This window comes from Triturus cristatus, chromosome 3_2 (genome assembly GCF_964204655.1).
Source record: "Triturus cristatus chromosome 3_2, aTriCri1.1, whole genome shotgun sequence".
In the NCBI taxonomy this organism is placed as follows: Eukaryota; Metazoa; Chordata; class Amphibia; order Caudata; family Salamandridae; genus Triturus; species Triturus cristatus.
In genome coordinates, this window is record NC_140584.1 from 1,102,862,064 (window position 1) to 1,102,888,035 (window position 25,972).

General features: G+C 42.5%; 1 protein-coding gene across 1 annotated transcript in view; it reads right to left on the reverse strand.

Moving 5' to 3' along the window:
* Positions 1-1,126: 1,126 nt before the first annotated feature.
* Positions 1,127-25,972, reverse strand: part of LOC146859211 (uncharacterized) — a 123,178-nt gene continuing 98,332 nt past the window's right edge. Inside the window, exon 3 of the mRNA XM_085649895.1 lies at positions 1,127-1,627. Coding sequence (XP_085506021.1) covers positions 1,356-1,627 — 272 coding nt within the window. The 3' untranslated portion in view covers positions 1,127-1,355. The remainder of the gene's footprint in view (positions 1,628-25,972) is intronic.

Below are 25,972 nucleotides of genomic sequence, written 5' to 3' on the forward strand. Positions count from 1 at the left end.
TGCGTCTTTGTTGCCTACTACGTATTATGCAATGTGCAGTTGTGTTGCCCGCGCTGAGGCCTGGGGTGTGCAGCTTTATAGCCCACTCCAGGGACTGAGAAAGATCACTCCAAATATAAGTCTTCCTAACACATTCCAGAATGGCGACCGACAGCCACGCATTTTGCCACAGAAAACAAGCATTTGCAATGCAATAGGTCTCGCTTTTATGCGAGTTTGAGCTATTGGCATTGTAAATGACAATACCTTTTATTTATGTTTTAAAAAATAAAGCATAAATAAAAGGCATTTTCATTTACAATGCCAATAGCTCACACTCAGGTAAATGCGAGACCTATTGCATTGCATATGCTTCTTTTTTAAGTAAGCTGCAGCAAGTCTTTGCAGTGCTGGAGTGTTGCACATGCAGGGGCACATTTACAAAGAGTTCATGTAACGCAGCGCAGCAGGTAAAGTTGTTGCGCTGCAATAAATGAATGGGACAGAGCAGAACTGTACGGTATGTACTTAGAGGTGGCACAATTCTGCCCTCTCTCTGCGCTGGTGTACTTGTGGCTGCCATGCACCAACGCAGGCACCCTCATGCCATAGTGCGAGGGTGCCTGAATTATACTTAGCATATTGTTGTGCAGGAAGAATTATTTTTCTGCACAACAACTATGCTTTAAGGTATTTTCCTTTTTACATGTACAGCACACATTTGCAAAGAGAAGAAAAACGAGGACAAATTAAAACATTTCCCCGCGTTACACTTGCATCAGGGAGTTTGACGGGAAACCATGTTTACAATACTTTGTTCATAGGGATTTGCACCAACACCCATAGGTGGTTGCATGAGAACACCCAATCAGCACCCATGGAATGCCCCCACGATGCAAAGATAGTCAAGGCAGAGCACTGTGCTGCCTTGCAATACTTTGAGTTACAAACCAACGCAAATAGTTATTTGCGTTGGTTTGTAAATCTCAGCAGAAGACGTTGTGCCAGGTTATGTGAAAAAAGTAACGAAAACTTTTTGTAAATCTGGGCCACAAAGTTTTTCAGCTTTCTAGGTTAGTCCGTTTGAATGAATGCGGCACTACTAAAGCGTGGACAGTCATAAACACACTTTCAATTCAGTAGACTCTTTGTAGACAATGACTTACGGTCTTTAAGCACATTTGACTAGGAGTTTTACATAACAACAATAAATGTTTTGTATTAAAACAATATTGATTATTCAACGAGTGAATCAATGCATTATCCTTTTTATAGTGTTACAGTTCAGTAATCCTTGGTTCAATGAAGTAAACAACCTGCCTAAAATCACACAGAGTAGTAGCAGATGAAGAGGGATTCTCTGGAGAAAGTGTGAACTAGACTTGAGCCCTAAGCTCAGGCTCCAGAAGACTACTCCAGGTGGAATCAAAGGGATGTACGAGCCGAGTGATGTTTCCATGATTATCCAGCATGGCTCGTCCCTCATTGGCCCATTTCACCAATCCACCCTCCAAATTGAACACTTTCATTGGGGTCTCCTGGATTTGGCCTTCATCCTCCTGATACATCCTATTCAGACGTTGTGCCATTAAAGACGATCTGTATCCAACAGTGCAGTAGCAAAGTATGCGCAAATTCGGCTTGTTGCCTGCAAGAAAACAGAGGTAGAGTTGTGAGCAAAAAAAGAAATGTTGATTTGCAATTAAGGAAAAGGGCAGCGGCGTGGTCATGAGTGGCCACAGTGAAGGGAGGAAAAATCAACAATATAAGTATGTGTGTATACACAAACCATTTCCAAACCTTTTCTACCTCATTTGCATTCAGAGGTTTTATCTATATTTAATATGGGTGGAGCGAGTTCACATTTCTGTACCTGGAAATATTTTCTCAGTGGAGAAAAATATTGGGGCATATTTACAAAAACAAAAACTGGCGCATCCCTGCATATCAGCAGGGATGCGCCAGTTATTGTGCGCCACAGCTCCGCCACCATGGATGCGCCGCATTTACAATGCGGCGCACCATGGGGCAAAAACGGCACAGATGCGTGACGCATCTGTGCCGTAAAAGTGGCGCATTGCTGGAGTTGACGCAGCTCCAGCAATGCTCTGGGGGGCCCTATCTCCTTAATGCTGCGTCAATCCTTATGCCTGCTTCAGGCAGGCGCAGAGTTTTGACGCAGCATGGGTCTAAAAGTGACTGAGTGAAATCTTGTAGATTTCACTCAGCCACTTTTAGGAGGCGTTCCTGCGCCGGAACGCCCCCCCTGCGCAGGAACGCCTACATGTGGCGCAGGGCTTTACAACGTGACGCATCTCCCAGATGCGTCACGTTGTAAGTACCCCGCAACATGGCGCATGCTTTGCACCGCCACTGCGTCACAAAAGTGACGCAACGGCAGCGTAAATGAGGCGCAAGGGGCTTGTAAATCTGCCCCATGGCGTCTATGCACGTTTCTGCAAAACTTCCTCTTGTGGGCCTCCATAAAGCCAGAAATCACTCAAACTCATGAGGATAAACCTGTGATGACCAGATAGGTGACTCTTGAATACCGTTCTGTGAATAGGTCCCATGTCTGTGTTTGTAGTTGGTCTAATCTTGTTCAATATCACTACAATGTTTTAGTAAGAGTCAGTTTGATCAAAACCATTCTTCGCGAGGAGCACTTGCCAACCGGCGGGTCTGATGAGGTATCAAAATGGGGGCATTGTTTCCAAAAATAGTTAACCAACACTTCACAGACAACAGAATTTCTGTAAAATTCCATTTAGGTGCCAAAAGGCTCCCGGAAGCCAGCCTGCCATGCACCATGTAAGTCAATATACAGACCCAGGCAATTGTTTTTGTCAACATAAGGAATTATTAACTAGCTCCGAGTTCAGTAATGCAGTTAGCATATAGATTTATTAGCTCTGTCACCACCCCTTCTTCTTTAAAAAGTCCACTCTCGGCCTATACCTGTAGCTATGGACTACATTATGCGGAATCTGATTGGCTCACTTACGCTCAGCAATTCAATGGCTGTGCTACTCTCTAAAAACTCTGATTCACGGCTCAGTTTTATTATTGCCACATGCGCTCAACTTGACAATTCTTTACCTCACATTCTAGCATACGTGTGTGGGGGAGGGCAAGAATCTCCCATTGGGTCTCTTCTTTTGTGGTCTTCTTGGCAGCACTCAGTCAGACCATCCTAGATGTGGTCCAGATGTAAGTGACCTTCACCCTAGCACTAAGCTCAACAAATGTTAGGATGACCTCAATTTCGATAGCAACTCACGTTCCAAAATTACCGTTCAGCAACCTGTGTGATGCTAAAGACCCAGCTATAAAGTTGTTTACTGAAAGAGTGGTTAATTTAAAGTAATTCAAGTTTACCACCACCAATGAGTAGTCAAAATACAAAACCAGCATTCACAAAGCCCATATATCTCGCCTTCAGAATGCAATTGCCAAACTGTTGGCGTTGAAAATGTTTTTAAACACTATTTAAAAAAAGTAAAAGAAAAATAACATTTCAAATTACTAGAGGAGCATCAAACACTTGTTTTCTGATATCTCAAAGACCTTTCATCTGGAAACTCTCAAAAAACTAAAAAACAACATGAAAAGAAGAAGGAAGCGTCAGAATGTAAAGGGAAATGCTTCCCATGGCCTATTTTCCTTTCCACAAGATTCAGCCATTTAATTCTCTGCACCAGCCCAGGGAGCAGGTTTATTGGCCTCCAGGACACTAGGTGAGTGAGTGAGTGAGTGAGTGAGTGAGTGCAGCAGGTGGCCCTTGCCACTGAGCCGCCGAAGCCTTTGTGTGTCAAAGGATGTGCTTTAATGCAATATGTGGAATGCTTGAGACAAAACAAAAACAGTCCTTACAGTCTGCTTTCCATCCATACCCCGGCACAAATATCCCTGTTGCTGTGCTTTTACAGACAAGCTATTTAGTATGGAGAGCGACTTAGTATGGCGAATGGGGGGAGCTATTTCGAGGAGAGTAGCAGCACTGCTGCATAAAAAAAAGAAACTCCTTAAATATGATCAGTGGAAGGACACAAGTGAGCCAAACAAAGGGATTGTAAGGGACCATAAAGAGGCTGCTAGAGCGCCACGTTACTCTAAAATTTGTAGGGGTGCATTATATTCACTGTTAGTCCGCACCCACATATTAATCGAAGTAGTATTTAGGTGTGACATAGAAATGTATCACTAGAATCTGTTTAACATAAGTGTGATTAGAAATGTAACCATGCATTCCATGAAGAGTAATGTCGTAGTTCACTGCAAATGTATTTTTAGTCAATGCCTAATGATTAGTTCCATGTACTGTAGTGCATTAGGTTAAACGTGCCCCATTTTAAAGTTTGCACATGTAATTTGCTTATTCATGTATAAAGTGTAATGAAATTAATGCTTATGGAATGATTATAGAAATTGTGTGTTTAACAGTGTAAAGGCCTGATCGCATATACGTTTAAAGAGAAAGGCCTGTTCATTTTTTATGTTAGCTAAATGTTGTAGGCCAAAAATGATTTCCCTTGGTAAAGGCTTTGGGTTTCAGGATGATGGAAAATGTTAGAGAAGTGAAAAGTTTCTTGTTCTCATGTTTCTGTTGCATGTGCAAGGACACTTAGCTCGTTAGAGAGACTAGGTCTTTGTTTTAGGAGTTAGAATGGTACGAGAAGCCAATATGGGAGTGCACCGGAATTTAGGGATGATATTTTCAGCAGAAGATGGTGTCTGGGACTCAAGGTCACGCTAACCGTCGTTGGATGGGATACAAGTTTCACTGGAAAAGTACTGGAAGAAGACCTGGCTGAAGAGGTGTGCCGAAGGGCGTGGTCTATGTTTTTGGGATTTTGTATTAGGGACAGTGCCCCAAGGGTTGAGTAGTTAAGATTTAGATGGGAAGCTAGGAGCATCTTAGAGCGAGCTCTGACTAAGTGAGTGTGTTTCTAAGGAAGTCTTCAATTCTGACACCTTTCTACTCTCTTGCCTGGGAGGGAAAATGCTAAATAGGGATGTCACCTTAGAGATAGAGTAGGGATAGACTAACTGTTTTTTTTCTTTTATGCTAATGACTTCTAATGTAGAGACTGGACTACTTATCGCATTTTTGATGTTATTGGAATTGATGATTATTCTTATTCTGAGTCGAATGAGACTCCTGCGTACGTTATCTTTTGTATTAGTGCCCATTTATTTCCTTGACCTGGTATTGAGGTGTTTGTATGTGCAGTTAATCTTGGTTGTAATAAAATCCTAAAAAATTTAGATTCGGAGTCAGTGGTCCTTTGGAACTGAGATTTGATTCTGTTGATTATGTGCTAAGAATTGAATTTCCTCCCCACCTACACTATTTAACAGATAAAAAGATCCTGGCAACCTGAAAGGATTCTTGGTGATGGTAAGATAGACAAGAAACCGGCGACAAACACAAGAAAAGAAGCCATTGCAAGCAAGCAAATGAGAGTGACAATGAAGTCAACCAACAGTAATCAATGGGAGAGCTTCAAGACCACCGTAAGCTTACAATAGATGTTTCGCAACCAGACAGCTTGCGCTATCTGGTAGGCATGACCAAGAAAGGTGCACTGAACAGTTTCTTTGAAAAATAAACTATGATTTTATTAAACATTAACATGTGGGAGGTACTTGTTGTTATGCGGCATTATAATAGCGCTATAAAAAGCACGCCAATCTGCAAATTATTTATTATAATGGACAGTGCTGTGTCCACAGGACCTGCCTGAAAGTCTGAAAAGTTGCCCTGAAGCAGAGTAGGTGGAGCCCGTCTGGAAGGCATGCTAGACTTATCCTTTCATCTTTCTGAGATCTAGAGATTTTTTGGCCATTTCCTCAAAGACCAGTGCCTCTCATGATTGCAGCACTGTCCTCAGTTGGCTCTATGAAGACCTGGTTATCCTTCCACCAAAAGTAGTTGCTTACTTTGGACTTTTGATGCAGGCTCCACTCACCCACTGCTGGTAACTTCAGAATCTTCCTCCCAGTCCCTCTTAGCTTGCCATGTTGCTTTTATCAATAATGGACACCACTGTGGTCAAGCTGAAGGAATGCTTACTACTCAAGTGTCTTCAGTGTACAGAAGAAATTCAGCCCCGTAAAAACGTTCTTAAAACAGGAAAAATCACCTTGGAATAAAATTCTGGATAATTGGTGTTAGGCAAAGGGAAGTATTGGGGTGTGTTATTCATGTTGTGTTATGTAATTTTAAAATACACATGTAAAGCGCACTTCACCAAACAGTTTCTTAGCGCTTGGAAGCAGTATGGAAACCAAACAAAGCCAATGCACATTGTTTAGGAATGGAGACTAATAGGCTTGCCTAAACAGCTGCGTCTTAAGTTCTTTCCTAAATTTCAAGCAATCAGACTGGAGGCGTACCGTTAAAGGAAGGGAGTTCCAATTTGTAGGAGTTTATACAATAAACCTAACACCGCCCATCATTTTCCTGTTGAATTTTGAAATATTCAAAAGATTGGAGGAGAAGAAGCATAGCTTCCCAGCTGGGGAGCATTTCACAATTCTAGTTTATAGAACTTGAGGGCTCTTATCCCCAAAAGCATTGAAGATGATGCAACAGACTTTGAAAGTTATCCTTTGTTCCAATGTAAGCCAGTGAGGATCTCTCAACAAAGGAATGATATGGCAGTTCTAGGTTGTTTAAAAATAAATCTGGCTGCCTGGTTTTGCACAATCTGCAACCTACGTAATTGGCTTCTATGAAGGCAGAGATATAAGGAATTGGCGTAATCAAGCCAAGATGTAATTAGAGGCATAACCACCAAGATGAAGGCATCATTAGTGAGGTATCTCGAAATCTTTTTGATTTTCCTACGAGTCAGGAAGCAGGTTGAAATCACCAAACCAATCTGAGGTTTCAAGGTGAGCTCACTGTCAATGATGCCCACACATTTTGCTGATGTTTTAAGGGGAGGGAGTTCCCCCATTTCAGAAGGTCAGGCAGTGGGATGTCATGTGTAAAACTTGTTATTAAAGATGACAAATTGGGCTTTTCTGCATCAAACTTTAAGGAAGTTACTATGTTTCATATGAAGTGAAAAAGGAAATGAAAGCAAAAAGCATTTATAGAGCACGATGGCTACCCTAAGGCATCCCAGCGCTGGGGTTGGATGCGTACAGAGAGAGACCATGATTAAGTGGGATTTTGGAAGAACCATGTTTTGAGGAGTTTCCGGAAGGGCAGCAGGTTGGATTCCTTACGTATGTAAGGCGGGAGTGTGTTCCATAGTTTGGCAGAGTTATAAGAAAAAGAGTGTCTGCCACATCTAGCTCGTTTTATTTTTGGGAGTGTGGCGAGAGAGAGGGACGTGGAACGGAGAATTCTGCTCGGCTGGTATGGGGCAATCATGAAACGACTAATTGTTGGCCTCTTCCCCCAGAAGGCCTTGCGTGTGATGCACATGGCCTTGAACTGGATTATCTCCCTGACAGGTAGCTAGTGAAGGCTTCTTAGTGCAGGTTTAGCAGATTGCCGATAAGGGAATTGGCGAAGCAGACGAGCTGCGCAGTTTTGGAGAATCTGGAGCTGTGGAGATTGTGAGTTGGGGGCTCCTAGGTAGAGGGCATTCCCGTAGTCCAGGCGAGGGAGTAGAAGAGCCTGGATCATAACTCTTCTTGCCTGGAATGGGAGGAGAGGAAGTATCTTGCAAAGCATCCTTAGTAGGCCGTAGCAGATGGCTGATAGTTTTGTCGCCTGATGCTCAAAACTGAGAGAGGGGTCCAACCAGATGTCCAGGCTTTTAATCTGGTTTTTGGGTTCTGGAGCGGGGCCAAGACATTTGGGCCAGAGCAGGTCAGGTTTGAAAACTGGCGAGTTGCCGAGAAACATGAGCTCGGTCTTGTCCCCATTACGTTTAAGCAGGAAAGCTCCATCCATTTGGCTACCTCCTCTAGACACTTTCCAAAGCGGCCCAATGACTTTTCCGGGTGGTTTAAGGCCACTACGAGCTGTGTGTCATCGGCATAAGTTACGATTTTTATGCCAAATGGACGGGCTATTTCTGCCTGTGGATGCATATAAATGTTAAACACTGTGGGGCCCAGGGATGATCCCTAATACACACCACAACTGAGGGACATACGTTTGGAGATAACATCGCCTTCAAAGACCTGAAAGGAACGATCTTCTCGGAAGGACGGCATCCATGTGATGACACCACCTGTCACGCCCAGATCCCTAAGCCTAAGGATCAGTGTATCATAGTTGACGGTGTCGAATGCAGCACTGAGGTCCAGGAGGATGAAGGCTGCCGTACCACCCTGATCCAAAATCCTCCTGGATTCCTCTGTTACTGCTAGAAGGGCGGTCTCCGTTCCGTGCTGGGGACGGAAGCCTGTCTGAGAAGAGTGAAGTAGATTGTTAGTTTCAAGAAACTCTACAAGAGTGGTATTAACGTGCCTCTCCAGAATCTCGCTGAGCAAAGGGAGAAGAGAGATGGGACGATAATTCCCCAAGTTATCTTGATCAAGATTAGGCTTTTTTAGAAGTGCCTTCACCATTGCACATTTCCAAGCTGGGGGGACCACACCAGTGGTGATGGAGGCATTGACCAAATCAAGGATTGCAGGAAGGATTTTTTTAGTAACCAGGGTCAGTGCATGGGGCGGTGCGGGATCCCTGGGGGAACCTGATTTTACACGAGTCATAATGGCTTCTAATGATATAGGGTCCAATAGGGGGATTTTTTTCCAGGGCTGCTTGAGTATGAGAGGCTGGGGCGGTGATGGGCACGGAAGTTTTGTGACTATCAGTGTGAGGGAAGGATACGTAAATATTTTGTATTTTCTGGTGGAAAAACTCAGCCATGTTGTTACAACGGGGGCGAGGGCACCGTCCGTGGCTGTTTGTTGCGGGGGTAGTTTTAACAGGGTTTTGGCAATTTTGATTGGGGGAATTAGATGCAAGTTGATTTTTTCCGCATAAAATGATGCTTGTGCAGCTTTAATTTCGGCTTGATAGGTTTTAATTGCCTCCCTGTACTTTAATTTACTGCATTCTGAGTAGTCCTTTCTCCACTTTCTCTCCAACCTTTTACAAATTCGTTTTAGTTCCCGTAACTTCGGGGTGACCATGAAGTAAGCCTAGGCCTACCAATTTTGTGGGCGACTCTTTTAGGAAGGACATCCTCTAGCAAGCTTTTGATCCAGGTATTAAAGTTATTATTGGCCGAGATGGGGTTCGGATCGCTAGCTGGCCCAGTGGCTTCTAGTGCTATTTCCCATTATTCTATGGGGAGCTTAGCCCAGTTGCATTCTTTGCTCAAGGCTGCATTGGAGGAGGGGATGGGACCTGTAATGTTCAATGATAAGGAGATCATGAAATGGTCAGACCAAGGTAGCGGAGAAGGTGTTCCTACTGGGAGTTTCTCACAGTTACTGAAAATGGGATCGAGAAGGTGCCCCTTGATGTGAGTTGGTCCTGATACCATCTGATTTAACTGAAGCGCCGACAAATTCCCAATCGCCTCAGACGCCCGTTGAATCCAAAGGATTGTCTAAGTGCAGGTTGAGATCGCCTAACACAGAGAAGTTGGAAGGGGAGCTAGCTAGGTTGGCAACAGTTTCCGGGATGGCCGTGAGGAATTGGCCAACTGCCCCTGGTGGTCGGTATATTAATAGTCCTGAAAAGGTAAAGGTGGGTGAGAAACCTATGGAAAAGAAGAGGCTCTCACAGTCCGGTAACGGGTCTGTGGTTATGCGACATTTAAACAGGTCTTTCAAGATAATTGCTATGCCCCCCCCTGCCATTCCTACGATCCAGGCGCTGTATGAGATAGTCTCGCAAACAAACACCGATTGAAAACAAGAGGGTCCTGAGGGAAATTTTAAAGACCACCCGGGATTTATTCCCCAAACTACACATACATAACAGTACGAAATCCCTGGGTCTACACTATTTACTACTAAAGAATGTGTTCACAACTACATGGCAAATAAAGACAAACAAAATCACAGATACCACCATGGAAAAAGTTGGGCATTTCCCTTTTTAGGACAAAATCCCAACCAACTTTCTTTTTCGCCTTAGCAGTTACAAATCCATACCGCTGGTGCTCTGGTTTTAATCCTGGCAGTTGGTGTCTTAGAATAAATTCAGTATCGACACCTCCTAGCTAGTTTTAGTTTCACTGTTTTCACTTTTTTGCGCTGCACCCTCACTCTTTAACAATCTTATTGCTCTTCATATGAAGATTTTGTTTTTCCTCGTTGTTACAAAACATCCCTGAGCTCCCCTCTCAATGAGAGGGTTGTAGCCCTCAAAGGAACTAGGTATTTCCTTTGAGAGGAGAGTCCCTATGATGAAGCATGTCACCTTTTGGTGAGTGAGGGATTTTGTCCTAAAAAGGGAAATGCCCAACTCTTTCCATGGTGGTATCTGTGATTTTGTTTGTCTTTATTTGCCATGTAGCTGTATGGGATAGCCCTGGGGGAGGGATTGCGTGAGGACTGGATTGGACTCATTGCTGAGCCAAGTTTCTGTCAGGAAGAAAACGTCAGTGCGTTCCTCCTCTATTAGCATGGTTATTTCAATTGCATGTTTGTGAAATGATCTGCAGTTCAGGAGCAGCACCTTTAGAGTGGAATTCCTTTTAGATTGGATTAGGACTTCGGGAGACGGACAAAACTTAATTGCGTAACGATGACAGCTGGTTTGGTCTTCCATAGGAGTCATAGTGTGTAGACGATTACAGTTACCAGTTTCCTCTCCTCTAAGACTCAGGAGGTATTGGGGGGTATACGAGTTAGTGGCTGTAGGTGCTCATGCAGGGGTTGTGGCCCCTGGCCCCGGCTAGTCGCGGACAGGCGCAGACAGGCTTGCCTTTGGCATGCCACCGGCGCGTCTGCTGCGCGAAGCGTCTGGCATGGGTTTAAATAGTTTTGAGCAGCTGGGCTGCTAACCGTGAGTCACCGCCTCCACCGCCTCCTGCCCGGAAGTGCTGGATAGTAGCCGATTACTCCCTCCACAACAATTGGGAAATTCCGTGGTGGACCGGGGAGCAGCGCGGTTTAAAAGTGGGGTCAAGGAGTGCAGGTAAAATGCAATGAGAACAGTTATTAGGCGTAGATAAAATAGGTTAACTGAATTAAAATTGAAGGCCGCTGTGGCAAGTTAAAAGCAATAAGAAAGGTCTTACTACAAGCGCGCGTCTGCTGCATGAAGCGTTTGGCATGGGTTTAAATTGTTTTGAGCAGCTGGGCTGCTAACCGTGAGTCACCGCCTCCCCCCGCCTCCTGCCCGGAAGTGCTAGATAGTTGCCGATTACTCCCTCCACAACAATCGGGAAATCCCGTGGTGGACCGGGGAGCAGTACGGTTTAAAAGTGGAGTCAAGGAGTGCAGGTAAGATGCAATGTGAACAGTTATTAAGCGTAGATAAGCGTATGTTAGAATCGAGGTTTTCCTGGGACGAAAGGGAACCATCCAATCGAGTGGTCACTGGCGTAGTTATACAATTATACAATACAAAGGTTTGCTGTTATTGAATTGGTCTCTGCTACACTAGTTAAAAAGAGTGGAACGACCAGATGTGGGAAGTCCTAGCTTTTTTAGACTAATTAATGTCAGGGGGCTAATAGGGAGGCTGACCAAGGGAAGCTCTCTGAGTTCATTAGAAGAGCAGGAATACTTTCCAGCATAGTAGCTTGCCCCTGGTTGGGCGCGGACGGCCAGGATTAAATAGGAGAGCAGCTAACCAAGAACAACAAGAGAGCCTCCCAAAATGGCGTCAATCTCCCACCGAAATAAGTGGTGAGCTCCAAATGGAAGTGAGGATCAAGGAAACAGAACAAACAACAGTTAATGTAGATTCAATTCATCAAGTTCTTTAACAACATTAAAACATGCTGAGTGGCCAAATTTTAAAAAAGCAATCCCATTTCCAGTTGTAAAGTGCAAACTGTGCAAGAGCGATTTAGCATTTCAATTTGTTGACTGTAACCCTATAGGTTCATGAATGTTATTTCAAAATAGACCTGGGGTAGCAGAAGTTACATCAATCACCATTTGACCCCCCTGATGACATCACAGGGTTAAATATTTGTGTAACCCTAAGCCCCTTAAAAGCCTCTGATAGTCCGGGGTAATAGCAAGGAGTGGAAACGAAAGCAAGCAATCAGGGACCTTGTGGCCATGTTTACTTTCTGTTGCTGTCACTGCCATCATGACACCTGATGCCAAATGCCAAGGGTAATAGCAGCAGTGCCAGTGCTACAACAAGCCTAAGAAGCTGCTGCTACCCTTCATTACCCTAAATTATGCTGATTAATGTATTCGAAAAAGGTTGTGTTGTCCTCTCTGAAGTTCAGTTCAGCTCATATATCAAGACGTTGCATTCGCGCAAAACAACAAAGTCTTGAAAGGGTATTGAGTTTTAGTCAGTGCACATTGTGCTTTGAGTTTTTTTGCCCCACTTTGCGTAAAAAACTATGGAGCATATTTATAAAGAAGTGAAGGGGGTGTGGCATTAGCCTTCTTGGCTTAAAGCTGCGCTCCGCCACTTCTGGAACACAGGGCTGTGGACCGCCCATAAAAACAGCCATTGTCCACTCCTTTCACGCTAAAAATATAGCGTGAAAGGGTGCCTTATTTACAAGGCCGCATTAAGCCATGTTAAGTGGCTTAACACTGCCTGATAAATAAGGCAAAGCCTGTATCCTCAACACAACTTCAAAAAAAGTGACGTTCTGGTGGCAATAGGGGCTTGAAAATATGCCCCTATGACTGTTTCCGTTGTTAACCCCCAAGCACCACTCATGTAACATCCCAATAAGCACTATCAACTGAACTTCACAGACCGGTTTTTGTGTAAAAACAAAACCATCTCCTTGAGGCAGGCAAAAACTTGGAAAATATATTTCTTTCTCCAAAACGTTCAAACGTGCCAGGTGTGCTGCACTGTAAAGCACACAACCAATGTGTGAAACTTTTTTAAAATTGGCATATGATTATCTACTAGAAGGGTATACTTCCAGTACAAAGCCTACATCATACACACACAAAAGGTGAAGGGAAGAATGCTTGAAATTTGTCTAACTACTGGCAAACGCTCGGGTAGCATCCCAACCCATCATTCTTTGCTCACCTTGCACCTCAGTTTGGACCCAGCCATGTGCCCAGTCTTGACCCTGCTCTTCACGGAAACACTCAAGCCTGAACTGCCAAGTGATGGCTTGGGATGCGGCACAAGTAATCACCAGTGGCCGAGATTAATAGTAGCATTCCATCCATACCTTTTTTGCATACTTTAGACATTATATGCACACTTTTACACTAGTTTGAAAATGTGTGGACGTGATGCTAGGCAGCCTGCTTATATGCCAGCGCAGATGATTGGTTAGTAAATATTTAGGCCCTCGTTTATGGTAATTTGGCATAGGGCAGCACAGTAAGTCAGTTTGCTGCGCTGTCCCACGCCAAAGTAAAAGGACAGGAATGCACCATATTTATGCAATACAGTGCATTCCTGTCCTTTCCCCTTGTGCTGGCGCCGTTTCGGAAGCCTAGTGCAAACGCAGGCCCTATTGCACCATTGTGCAAGGGTGCCTGTGTTGTATGCAGGATTGTTTTTCTGCAGGATGGGCACCTTCCTGCACAGAAACAATCCTAAGAGGCATGTTCCTCGTTCTATGTGTGCTGCAAAAAGCAGCACACATAGAAAGAGGAAAAATCGAGGAGAAATAAAGTTATTTCTCCTCGTTATGCCTCACCTCAGGAGGCATATGGGTTTGGTCCTTCCCCAGGTTTACATGCTCTCGTAAATCAGGGCAATTGTCAAAGTCCATGGGTGTTACATGGGAAAAACCACTGCAATGCCCATGGAACACCTCCTGAGGTCAGAGTATGGCAAGGCAGAGATGTGCACTGCCTTGCCTTACTCCATATCTATGAGGCCATTCAAAGCCACACTGAGTGGCTTTGCCTGGCCTCATAGATAGGATTTTGGAATTTGCACCACAGGAGCGTCTCAAAAAGTGACACTCCAGAGGCAAAAGGGGCTCGTAAATATGCCCCTTGGTAAACATGGCTCTGCACTGCTCTCTCCCCCTTGTGCGTGGTAGCACTGTTTTTCACAAATATTGTAGCAAACCTAACTTCAGTCAGCTGGAATGAATTCACCTGGTTGGTAGTAGTGGCTCCCAAGAGAGAGTTAACCGCACATTCATAAACAATAATACATAGTTGAAAAAAAAATTGTGAAGAAAATCTAGAATCCAACGAGGTGCTATATAGGCTCAGCCCCTTACTCCCTGAAGGTGCTATTTACACATTAACGAATTAATGTGCTACAAACATAACATACAATTGAACCATTGTGCAGCAACCTCTATTTCATAAGTCAGAAAGACAATTAAATCTTAGATCTGATCACTGAGTGGATTTGGTAGTCCACAGTATTCCCGTTCACATACAAATATCTCAAGGTGGAATTTTCTTTTCTCATTAACAGAAATCATTTTTAGAACTCCCAAAGTTTGTTGTTTCCATTGATGATTTATTATTGGTGAAACTCAGCAAACATCAGCCGACACGTGTTTCATCTTAATTTCAAGACTTTTTCAAGGCGATAAATATTCTTGTACTGTAGGGCCTCCCTGGCCTTTGGATACAGCTATCCTGATGCATCAATTTTCATCTCGGTGAGTACTTTCCAATAAAATACAAATACAAGTCGGTTTGTACTGAAGAAATAGTAAATCTGTTGCTGAATTCTTTGACGCGTGACGTTAGGTTCAAACACCCATGTTAAATGTAATATAAACGCACGGCGCCACAAAAGAGTCCCCGATAAGCGTCCTCACCGAAACGGAGGTTGCCCTGTCTATCCACGACGCCAGTCTGTTTGTTGTACAGCAAATAATAAATCATCAATGGAAACAACAAACTTTGGGAGTTCTAAAAATTATTTCTGTTAATGAGAAAAGAAAATACCACCTTGAGAAATTTGTATTTGAATGGGAATACTGTGGACTACCAAATCCACTCAGTGATCAGAACTAAGATTTAATTGTCTTTCTGACTTATAAAACAGAGAGTGCTGCACAGCGGTTCTATTGCATGTCCCGTCAGCTGGAGTTGGGTATATTCTGGCATTGGATAGGTGAGGTGAAGAGAATGTGGCAAGGTGGTATCCTATTGGTGATTAAATTACCACTTTGGCACCACTTTAGTCCTTCAAAGTGCTCTTTTGTGCTCACTGTTAATAGTCTTCTCAGTACTGCACAGATATGTCCTCTCCCTTGTAGACATGCCCACAACATACATAGTACTTTGGCATGGAGTTCAACCCACTTGCAGACATCTTGTAGCAGAAGATAGTTACTGCAGTACATTAAGGAATGGAGGCATAGTTCAAAGGGTAAATTCTGAGGATGTTTCTTACAGCACCACACTTTCGAAATAAGGGTCCAAACGTACACTTTTTCCACAACCTGCCATAAATGCTCTCGGGTCAAGTGTCCAGACTTGTGGCAATGCATTATGCAGAAAATAAATGACCAATGTCGCACACAGTTTAGATGCTCTCTGTAAGATCTGAAACCCTCGGGAGTTAGTCCTCCAAACTTTTTGCCTACACCCCTTTTGTTGTGCTGAATTCGTTTTTCATTGGACACTTTACCACTGCTAGCCCAATGTTTAAGGGAGAAAGCGCAAGCACTTTAGCACTCTAAAGTGCTTGTGCTTTCTCCCTTAAACATTGTAAAAATTGACTTACGCTTGGTTGGCACATTTAATTTACTTGTAAGTCCCTAGGAAAGTGGTACTACATATACCCAGGGCCTGTATATTAAATGCTACTTGTGAACCTCCAGCACTCATTGTACAACCCATTTAATTAGTCTTCTTAAACATGTCTCAGGCCTGCCATTGCAACCTGTGTGCAGTTTTAAACTGTAAAATAACCCTTTTGCCAGGCCTCAACCATGCCTTTTAATACAAATATGCCACCTAGTTGCGCTGGTGCAGGTAAGCGTTGTGATGCACTGGAGCTGGGCGGATGGAGGGAAGGAGTCGACAGACAAAGGAATAGGTTTTATTATTTCTGATTTATTTAATTTTACCTATTCCATCGTCTGTCTACTTCCCCCCCGCCTCGCCCGTTCCCTGTCCCGCCCCTGCCCTACCGTGCTAAGCTGCGCGGCCGGTGCTAATGCCCATTAGTTAGGCACTAAACAGCCCCTAGGGCAGGGTACAGTGTATTTAAAAAGTCAGGCATGTACTTTTAAGCTTTATATATCCTGGTAGTGAACAGAAGAATTATCTGAAAAAGGCTATGATGATCACATTTGAGGATCTTTGGTACGGCAAGCGTCATTTGAATTTAAGAATTTGATTGTCATAATTAAGTCTTGCATTGTAAACCACATACAAATAGGTCATTGTTATCCCGGTGTCAATGTATTTACATCTGAAAACTTATTCATGTCTTTGTTTCTCTCCCCCACTGAATGAAGTATTATTGCATGTTTTAATAAATCCTGTTTGCTCTATTTCTCGGATATACAATCTAAAAATGACATTACTCAGTTCTAAATTAGGGATAACAATACTATTAAAATGCAATGTCTCTCATGTTAAATTGGTAGCCCATGTGATGATATTTTTTTTCTTGTTATATTACAGCCTTGAAAGGTGTTGCAAAACACATGCTGTCTGGTCTGACATATTATTTGATCATGTATTAAAATACATGTATTTTTTATGCTATCTCTGACCTTTGTTAAATAGTGTGGTGACTTTGTCTACGAAATGAATCTATAATCACTAAAATATATGAAGGGACTTATTGAATATGTAAATTTGTACCTGTTAATAATAAACTGTAAAAGACAAAACCAAAAAATAAAATGCATTTTGGAGTATAATTTTGGGTGCTTCTTACACTTATAATGAATCCCTTTATATCAGTTTGCATAACAACCTGTAACATCGATATATTCAACAAGTAACAACAATAACAGCACCTTAGATTATCATAAACACCATGCACCCAGAGCTTCTCATTTGGTAATCCATCTGTATGATAATGCTTAATTCCTTACGCATGAGTAAATCACTCATGGACTAACGTGATACCCATCCATAAAACTCTTCAGCACCTCATCAGGGTTTGAAAGCACTATATATAAAAATACATCATACACCTAGATTTGGTGGGTGTGTAGAGAAAGGGCTTTGGTAACAAAAAAAGTATATTTCATGAGGAAAAATGCCACACTACCCTTGTGCATAATTCTATATGTATGATTAGGCCAGGGGAAGAGAAGCCATGGGGAGATGTATTACATTCCCAATAGTATGCTGGAAACTAGTGCTTGGTACATCTTTCCTGGAACACTAATGGTAATGTATGTGAAGTGCTAAATTAGTTTTCGTACACCTGTAAATAGGTGTACCTTTACTAGTGAATATTCCCAACTTTCTTTTCCAGATTTATCAATATTTCACGCAACACAATGCAATGCAGCAGGATGCCTTGTTGCACTGCATGAAATAGAGAGGGCAGGAATGCACCATATTAAGCACTTTTGTCTGCCTAGAGCCAATGCAGGAACCCTTGTGTCATAGTGCAAGGATGCCTGCATTTCAAGCAGGATTGCTTTTGTGCAGTAAAGGACACCTTCCTGCACAAAACAATGGAGTTATAATAGTTATTACTCACTTTATTAGGCAAAGCAGAGTGTAGGAGGGTAAAAAGCACACTCCACCCTTTGACAAGGAGGGGGATATTAGACCATGACCCTGGGGCTGTCCGCACCCAATCCACCCAATTGATGCAGTCCAACTCTTGAGCAAGGTAGGGTGAGCTAAAATAACACCCTGCACTGGGGCATTGTGGAGTGGGAAGGGAGCAAAGCTGCCCTCTCCCATCATTATCCAAGGCAGGAGTGAAGGGAATAAATATATACCCACAACATTTGTCAAGCTGTGGAGGCAACAATGACCTCTCCTACTCTTGGAACAGTGCTAAGGACGTAAGACGCCCTAATGGCCCCTCCTCGCCGTTCACCCTGGGGTGAGGTGGACAAGACTAAAGGACACACACCCTAATCCTTGTACAAGGCAAGGGAGTAATAAATATACCCTCAAGGCAGCCAATCCACATCTGTGGGAAAGATGAGAGTGGGGAAATAAATCCGACACCTCTGGTTACTTGACTTACCGGAGATATCTGATCTTGATGCATCCTGTTTGCATCTGTGAACAGGGCACAGGGCCAGCCGGCAGCTCCCCTATACTGGGGGGAAGCAAGGCATCTGAATACTGCCCTCATCCCTGGTTGCAATAGGAAACAGAGTAATCTGTAATAGGGCGTGCACTCCTATACAAGCCAATCCAATTGTCTGAAAACACTAAAGTTAAAGAGATGTTCAGACGGTGGGTGCAATAGCGGCGCCACCACAAAAACTAACAAGACGTGAAATGTACAAGTTAAGCTATTCCTTTAATCTTCGCCCTGACTCCTGCCATAGCACACAATCTTTCCTCCAAACGCCTGATTACAACAAACAGAGCGCTGATGTCGTTCATCTGAGATGCTTGTGCTGGAGTGAGGTTTTCCTTAAAATTCGTATACCTCCTCCATTTTATCGTGTTAAAATTAAAACGAATAACTGATTAATATTGATAGTATTAATGGTTTGCTGTGTTTGAATAATCAACATTACTAATTAGAAAATACACGTGGGAATCGCATTGGCATGGCTTGATTGATACGTAAACTAATTTCGTACGCATACTAATGTTAGTTATTTAGAATTTGCATGTTATATGTTGCTTCTGTGATGTGATTTGTGAATTGTGCTTTTAATGTGAGTATAAACCATAATGCGTGTTGCTTTTTCTAGATAAATACATACACATAAAGGGTTTAGTGAGGGAATAACATTTTAATAGTCACTTCCATGTATTAATTACGTTTGTGTTTCTTTGCTTAAGTTGACTTTTCTGGAGTGGCCACAAAATGGCTGCCATCCCTATTTGACGGACAGACGATATACAGAAGTCACTGGTTGAAGTGCGCCTGCGCTAAAAGATGAGCAACAATAACCTCGTCCTGACCCCAGGCAGACTGTACCCGTGAAGGTCGCACCGGGATGGGTGCCAATCTTCAGACAATGGACTTCCTTAAACTAAAAACTGTTATAATTGATGACACCATGGACACAAACCCGTATGAGAACCAAAATGCACTGAATGGACAAGTAAATGTTGCAAATTATTAGTAAATTGAGAATTACATCTAAAGAAACATCTAGTGTATGGGAATCAGGAAGAATGATCCTGGTTCCAGCAATCAAATTTGTTTAAAAACATGTATTGTAACATTTTGTTGTTGATTTTATTATAAAAGAAGTAGAATAGAGAGGATCAGTGCGCTTTTACCCGATTTCCTGACATTATGCTGACGGAGAGGACGGTGACACTGCTGGACAGCTGCTTACCAGAGACTTTGGCGGACTGATCAGATGCTCAATTAATTTACGAACTGATTGATCGATTTATGGGCATAGAGACAAAAGATCTGAAATTGACATAGAGGACGTCATTTAGCCAGATTAGGTAAATATGCGAATCAAAATATTGAATGCTTTATGATTTTCTTATGCGTTATTTAGATAAATATTTCAATTCATTATAAGAACTGTGTCTGGTTATTATTTTAGAAGTGTATTGATGTATACTGTTTAGAAGAATTAAGTGTCGCTCTACCCAGCAACTGATCCATGGCCTATCCATGGTAGGAACTACTAGGTTAAAAGTTTAGATCCTAGTGAGGTAGGGAAGAATAGGTGAACTTATTACTCATCAGGGATTTGTGGATATCCTCCCATTCCAGCGAATGGAATAAAAGGATCCCCTCTCGAGTCCCATAGATCTAAAGAAGAATGAATGAATGGTGTTATGGGCCCCACCAGTGAATGAGTGAATGAATGTGGTCGTAGAGATCTATGGTCTGTGACGTAGAGAGGGATTTGGTATTCAGCGCTGGAGCAGTTTTCTGGTAGCAGAAGGATGGTTAGCTATTGTTTTGGGTTTAGTGACGATTGCTTGTAAATAGCTTATTGATTATTGATTGGTATTGGTTTATGTATTAACACTCTATGTTGACTCGCGTCGAGTTATATGTTGTTTGCACGGCTTCTGGGATGTAGGAAGTCGGAAGTTTGTAACAGTTCCATAGTAGAGCAGAGGTAAGCGCTGCTCTCGGGAAAGACGGGATTGTGGTTGCCCGTAGGTACACGGGAAGGAAACGTGTAGCAATCGAAGTTACACGGCGCATTATCTGGGTTCGATTCGGCAACATCGTCGTGTGTTGTCATTAAAGATATTTTCTGTGTGAGAGAAGTATGAATGTTAGCAAAGGGTTACCTGTGAAATTTTGGTCTTAGGTACCAGGAAACCAAATGGCATACCGATAACGCTTACTACTGAAAAGGTAGCAGGTATATTCTGAGCTTGCAAGAAGGACAAAGTAGAGGGAAGCGCTGCTTTGTTAACGAATGGTATATTCTGTAGTAGGGCAGAGGTAAGCGCTGCTCTCGAGAAAGACAGAAGTCTGTGTGAATGATCTACATTTTCCCTGTATGACAGTGTGTGTATGAAAAAGGCATTCTAATTAATGGCAAAACTCTAGTGTTATTAATTCTAGAGAAGCGGTTAGTTGATGCTTGATAGAAGGGTGAAGTAGAGGGATGTGCTACTTTATCAACCAAAGTACTAATTCCGTAGTAGGACAGAGGTAAGCGCTGTTCTCGAGAAAGACAGAATTCTCGTGAGAAAGGTCTTTTGCTGTTCTTTGGTAAGCGAATCAAACAATGGAGATGTTTTTGTGTTGTTACTAACAGAATTTTAGAAATTGATACAAAAACTTACTGCGCGGATTTTGTAAAGGAGGGGTAGACGAGAGCAGAGCAGAGCTGTTGCAGCGGCTGCTGACGTCAGAACGTCCGCGCTGTGATTGGACAGTAGGTTGGAGGCGTAAAACGCTCCGGATTGGTGCGATAGTGTAAAGCCGCGCTAGGAGTGGGGGAATACAGAGTGATGTAAACGCTCCCTGATTGGTGAGTTAGTGTGAGTCGCGCTGAGATTGGAGGATTGTGATAGTGACATAGACGCTCCTGATTGGTGCGTTAGTAAGAGTCGCGCTGTGAGTGGACGGAATAGCGGTACCATTGTAAGAAGACTAAACGGTACACGGAAATCGAGAAAATGTATTACCAACCACCAGAAAAGAAGAAATCGTGGTTTGGGAAAATTAAGAAGTGGTTTAAGAAAGATAAACCAGTTGAGACTAGGGAAGGACAGTTACTTCCTCCACCGAAAACACCCGCATCTATAATGATTGCGAAATATGGGTATCATACTTGTATTTGGTTAGATAATTGGGTAAAATACACCAAGGACGATGGAGTCCTGGCGTTTCCAGAACATGGTTCCTTTAATTTGGCTGTTTTGAGAAATCGCCGAGACAAAATGATGGACTTAGAACCAAGACCTAGACCGACGCAGTTTGAGGCATTGACGGAATGGGAAGACGAAATGCATGAACGAGAAAGGCAGAGAAGTGGTAGCGGTTACCGATACATGTTCGTTAGACCATACGGACATGAGACACATGACGACCGGATGAAAAGGTGGCGGAATGCAAGTATGACTGAGGGTATGTTTCCTGTGAGAATGGTAAGAGAGAATGAAGGGAGAAAATGCACCGAGAAAAGGCGTAATGTGGATTTGAGTGGGTATGAAGCGAATGAATCGGAAGATGATGTTCTTAATGATGTGTTTTACAAAAACCCACCACCGTATCGACCAGAACCAGAGGCATTGTCACCAAGTGCCCCAATGAGAGAAACATTACGAACAATTAAAACAGAGACTATGTCACCAGAATTAGGGAAAAGTAACTCCGCAAGAGAGATAGAAAAACAGACAGAAAGTAGAGTAAATGGTGAAAATTCAGTAGAACTGGCCAAAACTACCCTAGAATTAACCAAGAAAATAAGAGAATTGACCAAAAATCTAGAAGCTGTAACACTTCCAGTAACGATAGGTCCAGTAATGCCCATATTTGAGAAACAAAAAGATACTGAACATTGTTTGACAGTGCCGTACAGAAGCCAAAATCTAATTGAAAATACTGAACGGAGTCAAATTGAGAATCCGTGGGGACCGACAATAAATATGTTTGAACCGAGTGTTTCAAATAGTCCATTTGTAAATCACATTTATGCTGAAAAGAGTAGAATGACAGGGGAAACATTATTAGAACCACAAAAGGCTCCAGAACAAAATAATGTAGATAACCCAGTAGGGCCCTCTGTAGAAGAATTAAGCGAATGGCTCAAAGGGCTACAGAGAAAGGATCAAGAATCCCAGTCAATAGATGTGGCCAAATTACGAATGGTATTAGAAGAATTAATAGTAGGAACTATCCCTACTGAAAAATTGAAAAACTATCAGGATGAGGGATTGTTGTTTCTCTGCAAGAGTGCAACGTGGAGAGCGAAAAACTTGCATGAAAGATTAGATGAAATTGCAAACGAAATGGGGATAGATTTTGACACGGTAAAAGCACTACAAAAATCTTATCAAGTTGATTTCACTGAAAAGGATATAGAGAACATGAATACTACAGGAAGGATAAGTCAGATTAAGGACATAATCGGTTTGTTGAGAAAATGGGGAGATGTGGACAGATGGAGAAGTAAGTGGTGTAAAAGACGCGATAATATCACAGAAAAGACAGTTTCAGCATTTCCCGTTAGAGAGAAAGAAAAGGTAATGACAGAATACCCCATGAGAGGGATTCCAGGAGGAGGGTACATACATGTTCCATGGACAAGACAGGACATTTTGTCTTTCACAAATGATTTCCCTCGACTACGTGAAAAGCCAGTCAAGTGGTACCGACAGGTAGACAGATTTGTAAAATTGTCAAAGGTATTATGGATAGATTTGAATAGTCTATTTGATATAATAGTACCAGCAGATTTGTGGACAGAATGCAAGCTGATGATAAATTGGCCCACTCAGGAGTATCCTAGGGACCCTAAGACAGGAGCTCCCGACCCAGAAGTAATGAAGAAATATGAGCGGGTTATGGCATTTCTGAAAAATAAGGTACCTCCTAAAGAGACCGATTGGGTAAAAATTGACAGAACCCATCAGGAAAGCAAGGAGTCAGTACATGCATATTATGAGAGGCTAATTCAGGCTTTTAAACAGTTCAGTGGAGATGAGAACCTGCGTGATAAAGATTTGAGTCATTTTGTATACAGATTTGTATATGGTTTACGCCCAGAAATTGGTGATATGATAAAGCAGCATACAGTTGATCGGCAAAATAAGAAAATAGATGAAGTTTTGAGACGTGCAAAATATTTCAGCGATGAGATTCAGGCAAAACAGCGAAAACTGAAAGAAAAGGCAATGTGGGCACAGGTAAAGGTGGCTGAACGACAGGAAGCTCAGTTGGTAGAACAAGTGAACAATCCAGGAGTAAGACCAAGATTTGGCCCTGGGAAAGGGAAAGGTAATATAGAAGAAGCTAAAAAGAAATTCCCATGTCACAACTGCGGTGAGTTAGGGCATTGGAAATCCGAGTGTAAAAACACTCCAAATACTAATATTGAAAATCGATCGTTGAATCCACAGGTGCGGAACAAGGTGGGTGGTCAACTGCAGCAACAGCAGCAGGTGATTACCTCTCAGAATCAGGTGCCAAAACCACCTTTTCCACAGAACAGAAACTCACAGAAGTATAGTAATGAATCGGGATTCTACAATGAAGAACAGGTAAATAAACCATCAAGCGCCCGCACTGTTTCGCAGTATTGGCTGCAACACGATGAGAGTGATTCAGAAATGGGTTATTGACGGTGCCAAAGGGAGGAAGAAGAGTGCGTACTTGGCGCAACTCTAGAAGTAGACCAGACAGGACCATTTGTAGATGGGAAGATTAATGATGATAACATTACTTTCCTAGTGGACACTGGCGCTACTCGATCTACTGTTAGATCAGCTGATGTTAAGAATCTTCCTCTTTTGGATGAAACGATCCAAGTAGTTGGTGTATCTAACCAACAGTTAAAAACATACCTTACAGAACCCGTAAAGGTTAGTATAGGGAAATTTTCTGAAATGCACCGATTTGTGGTGTGTGACACCAGTCCTGTGAACTTGCTAGGTAGGGACCTGTTGTGCAAAATGAATTGCACTATATTTTGTACTCCAGAAGGAATAGCTTTTGAAACACCAGATGAGAATATATTGTATAAAATGACCATAGCTAACAGGGAATGTGAAAATATTGGAACATATGCAGTATTTAATCCAGATGAACTGCCTAAAGAATTGAAACTGTCTGTAAAAGCAGAGGTTTGGGATTTCACTGGAGAAGATGTAGGGCTAATGAGAAACGTAGACCCAGTAAAAAGTACTGTGAAAGATGGAGTAAGTTATCCGAACATTCCTCAGTATAGATTAACACCTGAAATAATTGAAGGAGTAACTCCAATAATTGAGAAAATGATCAAGCAAGGAATTCTGAGAGAGATAATGAGCAGTCCATGTAACTCACCCATAATGGGCCTGAAAAAGCCAAATGGGAAGTTCAGAATAGTGCAAGACCTGAGAAAGGTGAACAAAATCGTTGTGCCATGTTGTCCCATTGTACCAAATCCATCAGTGATTTTGTATAGGGATTCCCCATGATGCAGAATGGTATACAGTGATTGATTTATGCCATGCGTTCTTTTCCATCCCATTGCATCACGACAGTCAGCAGATTTTTGCATTTCGGTTTGGAGACCGTATTTTGGCATGGTGCCGAATCCCACAGGGGTATACAGAAAGCCCCTCAATATTTAATCAATTATTGAAAAAGTCATTGGAAAGTCTGCAAATGCCGAGAGTTCAGTACTAGTACAGTACATCGACGACCTCCTTGTGGCGTCAAAAACTTGTGAAGTAGACACTATAGCCTTACTAAATTACCTGGCAGATGGAGGACTAAAAGTGTCCCCAGCCAAACTGCAGTATTGTAAGAAAGAAGTACAGTATTTGGGACATACCATTGAATAAGAATTGAGGAAAATAACAATAGACAGAATCAGAATCATAAAAGGAATGAGAGCCCCCATGACTCAAAGAGAAGTGAGAATGTTTCTGGGAATGGTAGGGTACTGCCGCCAGTGAATCAGCAACTTTTCGCTGATTGCAAAACCTCTGGTACGGCTAACAAGGAGTGATGTAAAAGATCCCCTTGAATTGAATAAGGAAGAATTAGCAGCATTCAAACAATTGAAAGATGGATTGTGTGAAGCACCAGCATTGGGTATGCCTGATTATGAAAAAGAATGTGAGTTATATTGCAGTGAAAGAAATGGATGTGCACTTTCTGTGTTAATCCAGAAGCATGGAAGATTGAGGAGACCGATTGCATATTATTCATCGATGCTTGATCCAGTAGCTGTAGGCTTACCTGAATGTCTGAAAGCAGTAGCTGCAACATGTCGAAGCTTGGAGCAGAGTGAAGGAATCGTGATGGGATATCCTTTGAAAGTGTTTGTACCTCATGGTGTGGCGATTCTTTTAACAAGGAGTCGTACTCAGTATATGACACATAGTCGGCTGACTAAGTATGAGAAAGTCATATTAGGTGCAATGAATGTGAGCCTTGCGAGATGTGTGAATGTGAATCCGGCAACGTTATTACCTGATGCTGAAAATGTGGAAGTGAGAGATGAAGCAGATCATGATTATTTGGATGTGCTTGAGTATTGTACGAAACCGCGACCAGACATAAAAGATGTACCTTTGGCAGAAAATGATTATGTAATGTTTGTTGATGGGTCATGTTTGAGAACAGAAGAAGGAGTGCTGAGTGCAGCATATGCAGTGTGCACGGTTGCAGCAGTGTTGGAAGCATCTTATTTAAAAGGAGTGAAATATG